This window comes from Simochromis diagramma, unplaced genomic scaffold (genome assembly GCF_900408965.1).
Source record: "Simochromis diagramma unplaced genomic scaffold, fSimDia1.1 OVJJ01000656.1, whole genome shotgun sequence".
In the NCBI taxonomy this organism is placed as follows: domain Eukaryota; kingdom Metazoa; phylum Chordata; class Actinopteri; order Cichliformes; family Cichlidae; genus Simochromis; species Simochromis diagramma.
In genome coordinates this window covers 484,115-499,778 of record NW_024387038.1, presented here as the reverse complement: position 1 = coordinate 499,778, position 15,664 = coordinate 484,115, and the positions used below count along the sequence as shown (strand labels likewise).

The 15,664-nt window shown below is 36.7% G+C and overlaps 1 protein-coding gene across 4 annotated transcripts in view; it reads right to left on the bottom strand.

Annotated features, from left to right (window-relative positions):
- The window catches only part of LOC120740915 (transmembrane protein 272-like), a 23,910-nt gene extending 8,246 nt beyond the window's left edge, over positions 1-15,664 (bottom strand). Inside the window, exons 1-9 of one of the 4 annotated variants that reach the window (XM_040043450.1) lie at positions 15,303-15,664; positions 15,159-15,209; positions 14,888-15,049; positions 12,646-14,658; positions 12,404-12,459; positions 12,016-12,092; positions 11,879-11,929; positions 11,478-11,711; positions 8,902-10,890 (exon numbers count right to left, since the gene is read on the bottom strand). In XM_040043450.1, coding sequence (XP_039899384.1) covers positions 10,649-10,890; positions 11,478-11,711; positions 11,879-11,929; positions 12,016-12,092; positions 12,404-12,459; positions 12,646-12,825 — 840 coding nt within the window. In that variant the 5' untranslated portion in view covers positions 12,826-14,658; positions 14,888-15,049; positions 15,159-15,209; positions 15,303-15,664 and the 3' untranslated portion in view covers positions 8,902-10,648. Of the gene's footprint in view, positions 1-8,901; positions 10,891-11,477; positions 11,712-11,878; positions 11,930-12,015; positions 12,093-12,195; positions 12,241-12,403; positions 12,460-12,645; positions 14,659-14,887; positions 15,050-15,158; positions 15,210-15,302 lie in introns of those variants that run through there. The other 3 variants (XM_040043451.1, XR_005697516.1, XM_040043452.1) reach the window with 3 other exon arrangements.

Below are 15,664 nucleotides of genomic sequence, written 5' to 3'. Positions count from 1 at the left end.
TGTGGTCATAAATATTTTGTACTTGTAAATCGGTTTTGTACTTGTAAAAAAGATTTGTATGTGTAAAAAAGATTTGTGCATGCGTAAAAAAGATTTGTATGTGTAAAAAAGATTTGTGCATGCGTAAAAAAGATTTGTGTGTGTGTAAAAAAGATTTGTATGTGTAAAAAAAATTGTGCATGCGTAAAAAAGATTTGTATGTGTAAAAAAGATTTGTGCGTGCGTAAAAAAGATTTGTGTGTGTGTAAAAAAGATTTGTATGTGTAAAAAAGATTTGTGCATGCGTAAAAAAGATTTGTGTGTGTGTAAAAAAGATTTGTGTGTGTAAAAAAATTTGTATGGTGTAAAAAAATTGTGATGCGTAAAAAAGATTTGTATGCTGTAAAACAGATTTGTGGTGCTGTTGTAAAAAGATTTGTATGTGTGTAAAAAAATTGTATGTGTAAAAAGATAAAAGTGTGTTGTGTAAAAGATTTGTTGCGATGTGGTGGTAAAAAGATTTGTGTGTGTTGTAAAAAAGATTTGTCTGTGTAAAAAAGATTTGTGGTAAAAAAGATTTGTGTGTGTGTAAAAAAGATTTGTGTATGTGTAAAAAAAAATTGTGCATGCGTAAAAAAGATTTGTGCATGCGTAAAAAAGATTTGTGTGTGTGTAAAAAAGATTTGTATGTGTAAAAAAAATTTGTGCATGCGTAAAAAAGATTTGTATGTGTAAAAAAGATTTGTGCGTGCGTAAAAAAGATTTGTGTGTGTGTAAAAAAGATTTGTGTGTGTGTAAAAAAGATTTGTATGTGTAAAAAAGATTTGTATGTGCAAAAAAGATTGTGATTGCGTTAAAAAAGATTTGTGTGTGGACTTAGCCAAAAAACCTCTGCAAGTTACAACTACGAATTTTGACCCTATTTTTCTTCCTTTCATCTGATTGGTGAATGTCATGTCAATCATAAATGTAACAATCCAATCAGAGGACAGATGGGTTTGGCTGTCGGAGGGGCGCTTTTTTTGAACTGCAGGTCTTTGAAGGGAATAAATGCCCTTTTACATGCCAACCCAGCGTTTTCCTTCATCACCACGAAGGAAAACAGTCTGTGGTCGTCCGAGTTTGATGATTTTTGTGTCACAGGACTACGTGTTTAATACAGGGACTTCCACAGCCTTTTCAACAGCGCTGCGGACGCAGGGGGGGGGCAGTGTTTTGGAAATGACAGTCTTCATTACAAAGCTTTCTTCGTTATGAATTAGCATACATGTTTTTATTGAACATTTGAAGAACTAGCAAAAAAACCAGAAACTCTTGTAGTTCACATAAAGTCAGCGATAAAAACGAAAACGACAAGGAGCAGGTGCATCTAGTACGGGTAGAGCTGCTGCAAAAACCCACAGAGCCCAGCAGCCAGCAACAAATTCTGGATCCTTTGCTTTTAGTTAGCAGTTAGCATTAGCAGCACATCCTGCGTCCGATGTGAAAGGACTTTTATGCTGCGCGCTGTGACTCACAGCAGTGGTCCCGGGTCAGCCCTGACGTTGTGTTAAACTAATCTTAAAGTAATAATGGTATTTCTAACCACTGATATACCACAACTTTATCCTTTCAACAGCTGCTGAAAGTAAGGGGACCTAACTGCTATCGGATATTTATATAGAAATTACCCTTCAAGGACCTGCAGTTCAAAAAAGCGCCCCTCCGACAGCCAAACCCATCTGTTCTCTGATTGGATTGTTACATTTGTGATTGACATGACATTCACCAATCAGATGAAAGGAAGAAAAATAGGGTCAAAATTCGTAGTTGTAACTTGCAAGGTTTTTTTGGCTAAGTCCACACACAAATCTTTTTTACGCACACACAAATCTTTTTTACACACACACAAATCTTTTTTACACATACAAATCTTTTCTACGCATGCACAAATTTTTTTTACACATACAAATCTTTTTTACAAGTACAAAACCGATTTACAAGTACAAAATATTTATGACCACATTTTGAGCCCATAGATTTTGAGCCCATAGACTTCACGCTCCTCCTGAGCGCTATGCGCCACCTAGTGGTATTCTTAAGTAATGCCATGGAAGATGTGAAGTGTAGTGGGATCGGCAATTAAACACATAACAAACACAAAGAAGATATACTGGGGTGTTCCCTTGTTCCCTTCTTTTCTTGTATGAAGAAATAATCTGAACTAAAATCCCCATAAGTCTTTTTATCTCTTAACCTTTTAACAATTAGTTTAATCCAAATTTATTAAACACACATTTTAACCTTTTACACTCTCCCCTATTTTTTTCATGTCTCCTGACATTTTTCATGTTGAGGGATGTATGTGTCTAGTTACTGTGGTTGAGTGTAACAGTTGTCCATGTATGGATGTGGGTCTGTGTAGTATGGGAGTGGAAGAGTACTGGGAATACCCTGGAGAGGGTATATGGGCAGAAGAGAGTTCACCCCTGCATTCAACTGCTGGTGTGATGGTTGTCCCAGGGTGTTATAGGTGAACCTCTCTCTTAGCCTGCCAGTTTGCTGCGATCTCCTCACAATTTCTATTTCTTCTTGTTGTTTATTCCCATCAGCTGTTGGGTTAGGTGGTGGCTTGCTACGCAGGTCTGGCTCAGTGTGATGTTCGTCTTCCAGTGCAATGTCCTCAAAAGCTCTGTAGTGTGCCTGTGGTACATTCTCACTCTGATCTGGGATGTTAGTTTCCTCCACGACAGTCGGGTGGAATTCATGAGCTGGTGCTCAGCCTGAGGATGGTGCACTGTATGTGGTTGTTCTTCCTGTTGAGATCTCAGCCTGTAACATGGAATCTTTTGGTAAGCGTATTCTTCATCAAGACTGGCTGTGTTTTGGTCATGTGTGTCAACAACTGCCGTTTTTTTTGTTTTGTTACCTTCTATTGTCTCTGGTCAAACAATATGGAAAACCTGGGAGTATCTGAGCCAAAAGCACAATAACATCAAGCAGGTACAGCCCGTTTAACAACAGGATTAAAAAGAACAATGTCGCATAAAATAGACATATAGTCAGAGAACACTGCATCCTCGATGAGTACGTTATGGACAGATAAACTATGTGACAAAACCAAGTCCAGTGTGTGACCACGTTCTTGAGTGGCACCTTTAACAGAACAAAATTACAAGAGTTCACTAAGTCCAGAAAGTCTCCCTGGCTAAAGACTTACAAAATCTATAATTTTAATATACAGCAGACATATTTATTAAAATCACAGAGCAGAAGGATCTGGTTATACCATGATGCACAATCAGCAAGAAACTCTGAGAACTTGGATAAAAACTCCTTATTATATTTATTATATTGTTTGATAAACAATCGCCCACAACAGCGAAGACGAATGGCCCAGTTTGCACAAACAGAGTTCAAAACTGGTGTGGCGTGTCGATGGGGATAGCTGCTTAAAGTCAAGATGTGCCTTAAAAACAACAGCTAGCACTCTCCCACAGCCAGAAACTCTCGGGGCACTATTGCAGCCAGCCAGCAATAATTCAGAAAAATGGTTGGAATGATGGAATCCAAGTTTCAGTCAAACAAAGAAAATCCAGCGATGGGAAGAGAAAAATTCCTTCAAAATGAAGGTCTTATTTGCCACCGATCTGGCATTAATTAAACCAGAGGAAAACAAGAAATCCGGAATCTCAGCTTGATGAGGTGACCTCCACGGTTACCCCCTCTCCTGTGTCGCTTTAACAAATCCAGTGGCAGTAGAAAGTAACGCCAGTGCGGTGGGGTTACTTCCAAACAGGGAAGTAACACAGGTTGTTGTTTCCAAAAAGAGCTAAAACTTGGGTGGATAAACTTATTTCCAATAATGTCTGGCGATCATAAGACAGTGTAGGGCTGACATGTTGCACAAAATTGACTAAAAACACTAAAATAAAACAAATAAAAGAGATAAGAAGCGATAGACGGCATGCCAAACACACAGGCAAAATGCAAAAAAACCACGAAACAGCAAGGCTGCGAAAGGTGGACCACGTTATAGCGAGGGACCACTGTATTTCAAATTTTATTTAATTAATGGCACATTTAATTACTTAATAATGAATCATTTGACTAATTATTTGTTTATTTCCATTTTTGATTAATTATTGACACATTTAATTATTTATTAATGATGTATTTATTATATTAATTTTAGCAGTCCTGACAATAATATTAAAAGTGTATCTGGTGGCACATAAACAGAGTATTTAAGGTTTTGTTAGTTTTTATATGTACTTTGTTGGTGTCACGAAACGCCCACTGAAAGAATGGCCACAAGGCTAAAGCGATGGTTTTGACTCGATCAGCGTTAACCCCGCCCCCTGGCTTTGATGGGTGAGGCTGACAGATAAAATTAATTCAACAACACAGCCAAAATGAATAAAAAAAAAACTACATTATTAGATAAATAATTAAATGTGTCAATAATAGATTAAAACATTGAAATAAAAAATTAATTAATTATATGTGTCACTAATAAAATAACATTTGAAATAAATAAATAATTTATTAAATGTTTTAATTGTAATGAATGGGGATTTAATTAATTATTGAAATATTTACTGAATTAATAAATTTCTATTGTAATTAATTAATGAAACATTTAATTGATTATTCGATGACGTATTTAATAATTCATTTTGTCACTCCTTGCCCTCCATATTTTTCTGGGTCACCTCCTTGTGAAACTGTTTCTCCTCCAGGTTGGACAAGGTTATCACAATATTTTTGATAGATTCAGTCAGGATTTGATGTCAACAGTAAGGGTACGGCACATTTTGTACGTCCTGTGGTCATCCTGAATCTGACAGCAGCCTCAGCTCTTCTCCATCACTGAATTCCTCCTCATCAGTCATTTCTTGGTCTGGATTATTTTCCATACAGTCTTAAACTTCTGACTCTTTCTCCTTAATTTAATCAAATCACTGTCAATTTCCTGGTCTCTCTCCTCCTCACCAATGTAGTGACTAAGTATGTACAGTCACACAGGGTATATTGACCTGCTATGATGCTGCCACACAGTGACCTGTGGGCAGCGCCTCAGAGAATCATCACACCAATGATAAAAGAAAAGTTTAACGCTATTGAAATAATGGCGCCATCTGTGAGAACCAACACAGAAATGTTGGAATATGTGTATGCACATTAATAGGTGCTTACTTGAGAGTGTACATGTGGCCAATGGGCATGTGCCTCTCCCATTCATTTCTAATGACTGGTTATTTTTGGCCAGGAACACAAAGTGTGTAGAAATGTTGAATAAAACACAAAATTGTTTGCAGATTAATACAAATTTCTTTTTTGTGCGTGTTGAAATCCTCTTTGTGGACAAAGTCATGAAATCTTAGGTCAGTCTGATAAAATTAGCTACATGAAACTTTTAAATTAGTCAAATTTCACCGTAACACAATATGATTCATAAACATAATGCTGACAACTTATCAGAAGTGGCAAAAGTAAAGACATTTCATACTTAAGTAAAGTGTTAGCTCGTATATTTTTGCGTTAAAAAAATACTACAAGTTGAAGTACTAAAGCAACTTTTTTACTTAAGTATAAGTAAAAAAAGTACAGGCTCTGAAATATACTCAAAGTAGGAAAGTAAGTAGTAGCTCTTTGAAGGACAATTCTACTAATCATTTATATGCACAGGTAACAGGGCCTCCTGTTATATCATTATAATAATACAATAATATTAGTACATGAGAATACAATTGTTATTCAGTTCTAATTAAACGGTAAAAGAGGAGTGGAGGAGCACTAAGATCTGTTGTCGTGGCTCAAGGTGACGCAAATATTCACAACTGACAATAATTTCTGATGAGCTTCAGTAGATTTTCTTAGCGTGCAGCCTGTGATCAGCTGACCTGCTGCTCTTTGTAGATTTACACAACCGAATTTAACAAGATGTCAGCAGATGTTTCACAGTTTTTCCATTTCCTACACTACACTATACTGTATGTTGTTTTTATACTAGACAGCATAAGGTTGGTAAAAAAAAAGTTGATTTCAATCAATAAATCTAAGTGTCATCAGCTTAACTGCAAATGAATCTCTGCTACACTTAATGTGATCTAACACTGTTCACCACAGCCACTGAGGCAAAAACAGAACACATGTTAAAGTCATCAGGAGCGTCTGCTGATGTGAGGTCAGTGTGGCACCAGTTCTTACCTACAACCACACATGGAGGTTTAGGTCTGCGGATGTGCCGAATCGTGTCAGTGTCAGGCATCGTCACCAATGATAACTTTAAAAGGAAAAGACACAGAAGCTCCAGCTCTGTTCACAACAATCACAACACTGCACACAGAAAGCTGTCAGGCAGGTGATATTTGAAAACAAGTGTTACAATTTTTTCACGATATATGAAATACCAACAAAGACATTGTAGTATAATTTTAGGTAAATTTCATGTTATTTTTTTTTAACAACTACACTAGTGTAAACACGAACTGTCGCAGTAAATCTGACCAGATAACCAAGCAAACTTTAAACTGAGCCATTTTCACTGGGAAGACGTTTTGAGATGAGTTAGTCATAAATAATGGTAAAAATGTCGTAAAGGTGATGCTGTACCTTCTTGAGTCCCTCTTCCTCCAACCTTGTCTATGAAAATTAGAAGAACATCTGGGGATTAAGAAGAGTTCACGTCATTTAAATACTGGTCTTAACTTCCGAATTGAGTGACTTTTTTTTTTCCTGATTTCTCTTCTCGTTTTTAATCCTGTGCTCATTTGTATTTTCTCAGCAAACATAGATTTGACTTCCTATTTCATTTTGACTTCTGCTTATGCATGAACATTTTTACTTGCCCCTGATGCAGGTTCTCTATATTATATTTAATAATTTTCAGTAGGAGTGAAAAGGGGATTGACTTAATCAAATCCAAACAATCTGACTGAACCCAGATGTGAAGGCGTAAATGCAACATTCAGACTGTTGGAGGTCAAAACAAGTTTACCTGAGGAAATTTAAAGTCAAAGCGTCAAAGCGCTAAGTCTGCTGTTCACTAGTGGGGAGACGAGAGAGTGACAGGCGGATTGTGGTAGCTGCAGTAGTGATACGGTCGCTGTACAGGTCCTATATGTTAAAGAGAGCTGAGCAAAGGAGCAAAGCTGTCAATTTACTGGTCGACCTACAACCTCACCTGTGGTCATAAGTTTTGGGCAGTTACTAAAAGAATTAAAGCGGTGAAAATGATCTTTGTCTGAAGGATAGATATCCTCTTACTTAGAGACAGAGGAATAATTTCAGTCATTTTGGAGGGGCTCAAAGTAGAGCCACTGCTGCTCCACATTGAAAGGAGCCATCAGTTCAGGATTTGTAGAAATCCAGAGTCAAGAAACAATCAGGCAACATCACTGCAGACCCAGAACCAGCACTCTGGTCACAACCTGTTCCAACTCGTCCTTTCTGGCAGGCGCTGCAGAGCACTGTACAACAAAACCAGCAGACATCTGTTTCTTTCCACAGGCTGTCACTCTAATAAAAGGCTTAGGACACTCGCATATTGAAACATGCACCACAGCATCAGAGCATGCTGCATATGCTGTTTTGTTCTGTTATATACATTTAAACAAAACAAATTTCGCACCTGAGGGCTGTCTTTATTCTTCAAGCTCAGGTCCTCTACCAGAGGCCTGGGAGCTCGATGGCCAGTCCAGCTATGGTGGGTCGATGGTGGTTTTTCATATTTATGGGCCGATGGTTTTTTGTTTGTTTTTGTTTGTTTTTTTTTGGGGGGGGGGGGGGGGGGGTGTTTTTGGAACGGTATAAGCAATGAAAGGTGGTCGATTGTCCAGATGCTGGCTGATGTGTAAAAATAGCTCAGTTGTTTGGTGGTGGCTATGGCGTAGCTTCCATAGAGGCCAGCAGGTGGATGAGGGAAGGGGAGGCAGGAGGAGGAGAGACCCGAAGCGGCCGCTGGTCCGAGTATCAGGTGAACTGAACTTCAGGTAAGAAGTTAAGACCTGCAGTCTATCTGAGTCAGATATAAACCAAGTTTAGGTGGAGTTTATTTTTGTTGTGCTGACTTTTTACAGTCAGTTACAATAACTCGTACTGCGTATTAGCTAGCATGACGGTGTTTATATACAGCTGGGTGGGTGCTATGATGTTACTGATAGTGAATTTTATTTTATTGATAAGCTTAGTTATTAGAGTTGCCAACCGTCCCATTAAAAACGGTATTCAGAGAAAATATTACGCGTTTTGTATTGTTCCAAAAAGGAACAGTTTGTCCCGGACTTTAGCTACAGTGAAAAAGACACAAAGCTGGAGCTATTCCGCGTCTTTACGCTGCAGCTGCCTCTTCTTCTCTCATTCTCTCTCCCTCCCTCTCCTGTTGCTACTTCAATCATGAAACTGATCAATGATCAGCTGATCGGCTTTTCTGGCGCAAGTCCTGTCTCTTGTTTGTTTATCGTTTACTTTTTGCCAGAAGGAGGAAACCAGCGGAGGTCGCGTTAAACAACAGCGGCACATTTAAGCTTGATCAGATGTTTGTTTAAAGTATTAACAAATTCCTTTTAAAAGGAGTGTTTAATAAGTACCAAAGCATTTGCATTATATACGGTTTATTTTTATGAGTATCAAGTTTTATTGTGAAGAGTTCATGAATGTAAGAGGAAGTGAGTGTGGTTGTGATCGATAGCTGGACTGAGAGAAGTACAAGTGTATGAACTGGACTATGTGTTCGACAGTCTGTGTCGATGCCACATTTTGCAAACTAACTGTGAGAAGCTGGGCACATTTCTGCAACAAATCCACCGTGTAGGTGTTCGCTTTTGTTTTAGGAGAAGTCTGCTGGTCGCTCTGCTTTCCTTCACATGTAACTGTTCCTGTACAGAAAACATGTCCTCCACCCTCTGGAAACATGGGACTCTTTCTGCAATGATCCAGTAAAATAACTGGTCAAAGGTTTTATTTACAATAGAAAATGTTTTCCATTTCATTAAAGGTAAAGCAATTCAGTTATAACATCAACATAATTACAGTATAATATACAGTAGAATTACTTTCCAAATTTAATATTTGAACTCACAGCCAGCTTATTATTTATTCTTGCTCTGTTTGAAGCTCCATTTTAGGGACTTGGAAGCAAAAACACTGGGAAATTTCTGTTTGTGAAAATTCTGCTTCTGCATTTCTCTATAATGAATCTCTAAGCTATAAGTTTCTTGAATAGCTTTAACAAAACACTGACCACATACATAGTGAACATTTGTGCACTCTGCTTAAATATCAGGGCTGTATCAGAGAACCAAACATGTTAAACGAAGGAAGTAAAAAGAACAGAAATCATTAAAACCACCAGAGTGCCCCAACATGCTTAAAGTTTATACAAGTGTATGTACATTTCTAAATTCCACTGTAAATGTTTTTATGAAGCCATTTGTAAATAGTAAAATAAGTTCACTACAGTAACATTTCTGTTTCTCCCCTTTGTTCAGAGGTGTAATGGTAAATATGTAACACCTTCAAAATAACAGCTGCTCCTTACTGCTGCAACCAACGCCTTTTAAAAGGCACTAATGGTATACTGAAAAATAATGAGCTACATTTCTTATTGTGGCAAGTCGAAGGTTGGCTCTTGTTGGGGACTGCAGCAATCTACTTGCATCCAAAGGAAACACAAGAAGGTTTTTAAATCCAGCACGGTATACCTACTTGAGACCAGTTTCATCTAGCAACTGCCCCCAACCTCTCGCAACCAACTGACTGGAGGTTTCCAGGGGTCATCAACAAGTCTCTAGACCTTTTGCTTCTCAAGTCTGTCAAAAGATTTAGAGACTTCTTGTTAATTCTGCTGTGTTCAATTTTGCATTTGCACCTAAGAAAAAAGAAAAAGAAATTCATTGGAGTTTTTCTCAATTTATGTTATTTCAGTGTTTTGTAGTTTTCTTACTGTCCTTTTGAACTTGCTGGTTGATGGTGGAACAGTGTTTATGAAAGAAGAAAATCAAATTAGACCTGACTCCATCATTATAAGATCACATGGGCCTTTGCTATGCAGTGTTTGTTGTTGTTATTACAAATGGTAGGACAGTCCCTATTACATTTTACATGATGTAGTCTAATATAAATTGTATATATAGTGTAAGAGTGTAAGAGCACAATTAAATAGTTAAATTCTCATGATGCACATTCAGGGTCACAGGAGGACTGGAGCCTATCCCAGCTGTCATAGGGCGAGAGGCAGGACGCACAACAATATATTTCATAATAAAAATGTAAAAGAAAAAAGGATTCTTCCCACCTCTAAAATACCTGGAAATTACCAACTACTTAAATTTATTTTATTTTATTTAATTTCTAGTATAATTACTTTTTCCTCCAAAGTCTTGAATTATTCTTCCCCTGATCTGCTGTTTCTAATGCTAAGTTTTTGTTGGTAAATATATTTCAACTTTAAGTTCAAGCGAAATACACAGGAATTTGGTCAAATACAATACAGTAGTAATTACCTGGTATCAACAGTGGTTATACATAAGTAACATTACATGGATGTATTTAAAAACAGCACAGAAACTGGTAATATTAATGTAGAAACAAACATTTTTCTACGAGGCAAAACCAATTAAGAAGCATATAGTAATAGTTTTGTTGCAATATGACAACCTGAATTTTTAAAAGTGCATACATTAGACTATACAGTGAACCATAGGATCCTAGTGTGGTAATGCTGGACGAGTATTTGAGCCTCATCTTCGCCTTCAGGCTCTTGTCGTTTACAACACCAAAAAGTGATGAACAGCAGCCCCAACAGGCCGTAGGTCAGGTTGGTGCTCCAAAATGCAAACAGGTAGAAAGTCTTGTTGCAGTAGATAATGCCTGTGGTTACGCTCTTATTGAAGTTGGGTTTTATATCCGAGTAGATGAACACATTGACTGTAAAAATATTTAAAATACTGCTGTAGTGCATTCGTTTTCAAAATGACATAAATGTAAGAAAGAACTTTTAAAACAATGACTCTTGTTAAAAACAACAACAGTAACTCATTCATTGAAGATCAATATAAACTACAAACCTGTTTTTTTGATTACTATTCAGAGTATAACTTGTCTGTACTTTTTCTCTTTTACTTAAGTAAAGAAATTATATGAGTACTTCAACATTTACTGGAGCTTTTCAAAACACAGGTATCTGTACTTCTGCATAAATAAAAAATGTCTGCACTTTTTACACCTCTGGGGTCCAGCTATCACCTCATGCTACCAGTAGGGACACTACTTAAAGCTTAATTGACTTGATGCTACACTCTGATTAAAAAGTGTTTCTTTTTGAGCAGCGTTTATGACAGGAAAAACAGAAAAAACAACTCATGATTTAAGCAATTTCAACAGCAGCTCTGCGTTTTCTTTTGTTTTGTTTTTGGTCACCATGTAATTTGATTTTTCTCAGTTGTTGCTTATTCCATCTTTCAATATTTCTTAAAACAGGTGTGTGCTGCTGTTAGAACATTTTTAAAGCTTACCACCAAGGTAAAAGAAACAGACGACGAGGAGGGGCACAGAGCAACAGCCTATGTTGCACCACTTGCACCGCCCTCGGTGCAGCAGGTACAGCAACTGCTTTCTTGGTGTAATTGGAAACTGCTGCATTCTTTTCGCTGTGCACATGCTCAGTGCCAGAAATACAGATATGAATCCATAATTGTAGATGCATATGGGGATGTAGAACTCTCCTTTGCATTCATCAGTTGCTAAAGCTGTGGTGTACAGGGATAAAACAAAAACAAATGTCACTGAATCTGCTTCATAAAGTTTTAATACACAATTTAGGTTATTTATTTTTCATTTTACTTATTTCTGGTTACACAAAATAAACTCCAATGAATTTAATCTGATTATTACAATAACAGTGTCTGTCACTTACCAACTATCACTTGAGCAATGAACATGATGCAGGAAATCACCAGGATACACCCTGAAGAAAAGCAGATACAGTGAGTCCCACATGACACTATGCACCGTCTGCACATGTGTGGAAGAATTTCCACATCAGCCTCTCACCTAATATTGTTGTTCGTGGTTCGGAGGTGCATTTTGGTCTTTCACTCTCTGGCATTATTTCTAGTTTTATATCTGTCCTAAAAAGACACAAAAGACATTCATCTGTTAGATTGGCAAATAAAAACAGGTAGACTGAAGAAAGACAATGAATTTTACTTTTTTTTAAAAAATCCTTTTTACGTTGTAAGTCTGCCAGAAGGACGTGTAACTATTTTTTAATCAAACCTAAAATGACACAAAGAAAGCCACAAGATATTCTCCACTTTATATTTCTGTTATACTGTTAAGTGATAAATGGAAACATACCATGATATAACACATGAATAAAATTACAATGTATGATTTAAAATGAAGGAAAAACCTGATAATGTAAAAGCATGTTACCTACTTTTTACTGATTGTCTTTTGCAGCGTACAGAAGAATTTCAAATCACAAATAGTAGTCTGTGAAAGAGAAAATTGTTAATTCTAAAATCTAAATGGTTATTGGATACCCAAAAAAGTTCAACAAACAGATATTTCCATAAGAAATCCACTTTAGAAAGCTTGTAAACATCATTCCTGTGTGAAAATAGTTAGCAAATTAAAGTGTGAAAGCTGAAAGCATTATACAGACTGTTGCAGACCAACCTGTTTGTGTGTCTGCCAGGACTTCCTTGAAAGGGACTCTTGCAGGAACATGGCCACATATAACATGGGCATGTGAGCATGTTGCTTCAACTTCCTTTTACAGCATCTTTCACTTTCTTTTTTAGTTTTAGTATTCTTTTTCATCCAGCCATTTACTGAGATAATTGTGTTTTTAATCATTTGTTTGTATGTGAGCAACGTTACATAAAATTCTTTTTACATTTATTTCTAAGGAGCTCTTTTGCATTCACAGACCAGAGAAAAACATCACTGACAGCGTGTCTGTCACAGCAAAACCTCAGGAGAGGAACACTTCCTCTCATTTGTCCTAACCCACTAAGACCTCGCTACATAAACATTTTTATGTCGTATTTCTCCACAGGACGAGGTTTGCCTGCTTTTCTAAAATATATTCCCTGTTTTAGTTCCCACCATGAATCTTTTTTTAATTCATTGTTGAGTGTGAAAAATACTATGACAGTATCATTCTTTTAACAGCTGACCAGGATTAGAGAAGATAGTGTCAGATAAGGACAGTCATTTTTAAAAATAATATTTTATTCATGTTAATTTTAGGACAGCATGCATTTTGTAACATTAACATAGACATAATACATTAAATTACATCAAATTCAGCACTGTGTAAAGGTCTTTAGCCACGCCTTGTTTCTTTATGATGTATTTCTAAGCAGTCAGACTTTGGATATTGGCTGCTTTTTCATTTATTTTCATTCCTTTTACATTTAGAGATGGTTTTTATTAAGCAACTTAACGCTGATCTGTGAGTCATTCAAGCATGAAAAAGGCTGTGTTGTGTCTATGCATAACAAAAAACCCAAAGTCAGCCACACAAACACATAAATTATTTCAATTTTTTCTGTTGAATCTATTGAAAATACCAAAGATAAAACAATTTGACAGACATAAAATGGTATCCTTGCACCAATGAAGGGTTACATCTGTAACCAATGATTAATAATCATTACAGACTGTAGATTCTCTGACTGTTGAGATTGATCAAAATATATTTTTTGTAAAGGTATTTTTGAACCAATGAGGGGGATACAATCATTTTGACAGAAAAAAAGGACAAAGGGCAGCTTTGAATGTCCTTGAAGAAGCCTGGAGATCTATTCCTGAAGACTACTTAAAGAAAGCCCGTGTTGAGGAATAAAGGTTATCATATCAAATATTGGCCTTCAAGCTTGTTAGAACTATAAAAACTTTCTTGCCTTGGATACTGTCTGTTTCCTTGTATGTTTGTACATTTTAATAAATCCGTGGACCTATTTCTGATCTTCCTGGAAAAACGTAAACGTACACTTTACACTGACATTTTTATGTACATGTATTACTTATGATTAATGATCAATTCACTCGAGACTCCGGGCTTTCTCTGATTTTGTTACTGGATCAACAGATATATTCTCTAAGCATTTCTATGATGTTTCCTCAGTATTCAGCCTCACACATTTGATATTTCTGCGCTCACAAGCTCATAAAACCGACCTATTAGAGAATCAATGGGAAGGAAAAACAGGATATTATTCATATCTAAGGATGTCATTACATAACAGAGTACTGCTGCAAAAGTATTTAAAAAGAGTAAACCTCCAACATTAATTACTTAAAATATAAATTGTCATTCTTCTCTGATAAAAGATCAAACATGTACATTGCTCATTAGAACATTTGATTATATCTACATAAGACAAACAGGAAAACTGCCTTTAAATGCACAATTTGCCCTCATTTAACTGACAGTGTATGATTGTTTTTTTAATTAAGTTTGCTTCGTCTCTATTTATTACCGCACAAGTGTTTGAGTCTCATTATCACCATCACCTCGTTGTCTACAACAGCAATAGGATAAAAAGAGCAGTGCTAACAGTATGTATGTCATGTTGGTGAACCAAAATGCGAACAGGTAGAGCGTCTTGTTGCAGTAGAGATCAGGCTGCGCTGTAGTCTTGTCGTACTTGGGTTCATAAATGGAGTAGATGACAATACTACCTGTAAAAAAAAAAAAAAACAAAGACAGAAAGGCAAAAAAAGAGCTTTAAAATAGTTCTTTTGGGGGGGGCATCTGTGCTAACAGTCACATCTGTGTGCCTGAGATGACCCTTTTAAGGATATCCAAAATCTCTAAAATCAATAAGACATGTTAGATTTTGGAGGATTTGGAGTAAGAAACCATCTTGTTCTCACTCCAGCCAACTCTGTGATACTTTTAAAAGCTTACCAGCAATAAACCAGCAACAGAAGAAGATGGTGGTTACAGACCAACAGACACTGTTGCACCAGTTACACCATAAACTCAGTGCCAAGAAGACCGGTATGATCCCATACAGGGACATGTAGAGGGAGATAAAAGGCTGTCTGGGACAGTCAAAGGCACCTGAACCTGTGGGGCGCAAAGATAAAGATTTGATTTTTCAAACATTGTCTGGCTCATAAAAATAAATTCACATAAATTCAATGTCAGGATGGAAATAAGAGGATGTCTTGCTTACCAACCATCCCTTGACAAATAAATATAAAGTAAAGGAAAAACAAAGTAAGCCCTGAAGGAGGCAAATACAGCATGTTTTCAGTCACAAATAACAGTATCCACCAACTTTATATGTCTGCAAAAACTTTACACATCACTCTCTCACCTATTGTTATGTATCGCAGTCCACAGATGAATTGTGGTCTCTGACTCCCCTGCATTGTAACTAGTTTTGACTCTAACCTATAAAGACACAAAGTGAGCAAGAAGATAGTCTCCTTATGTTTATATTCCTGTTATTAAGTTGTTTGTGGTTGTGGGGGAAAAAATGTACAAGTGCAAATGTCAAATTATAGACATTAGACTGTAAAGGAAAAATTGTGAATGTTTGTACAGTCTTGCAAAAACCGTTCAACAAACAGATGTTTCTACAAGAAATTAGCATGTTAAAAACAACTCTATAAACCTCCTGTGTATTTCAACCTAGTTACCAAATTAAATTGCATTATGTGAAAGCATTAAGCAGAT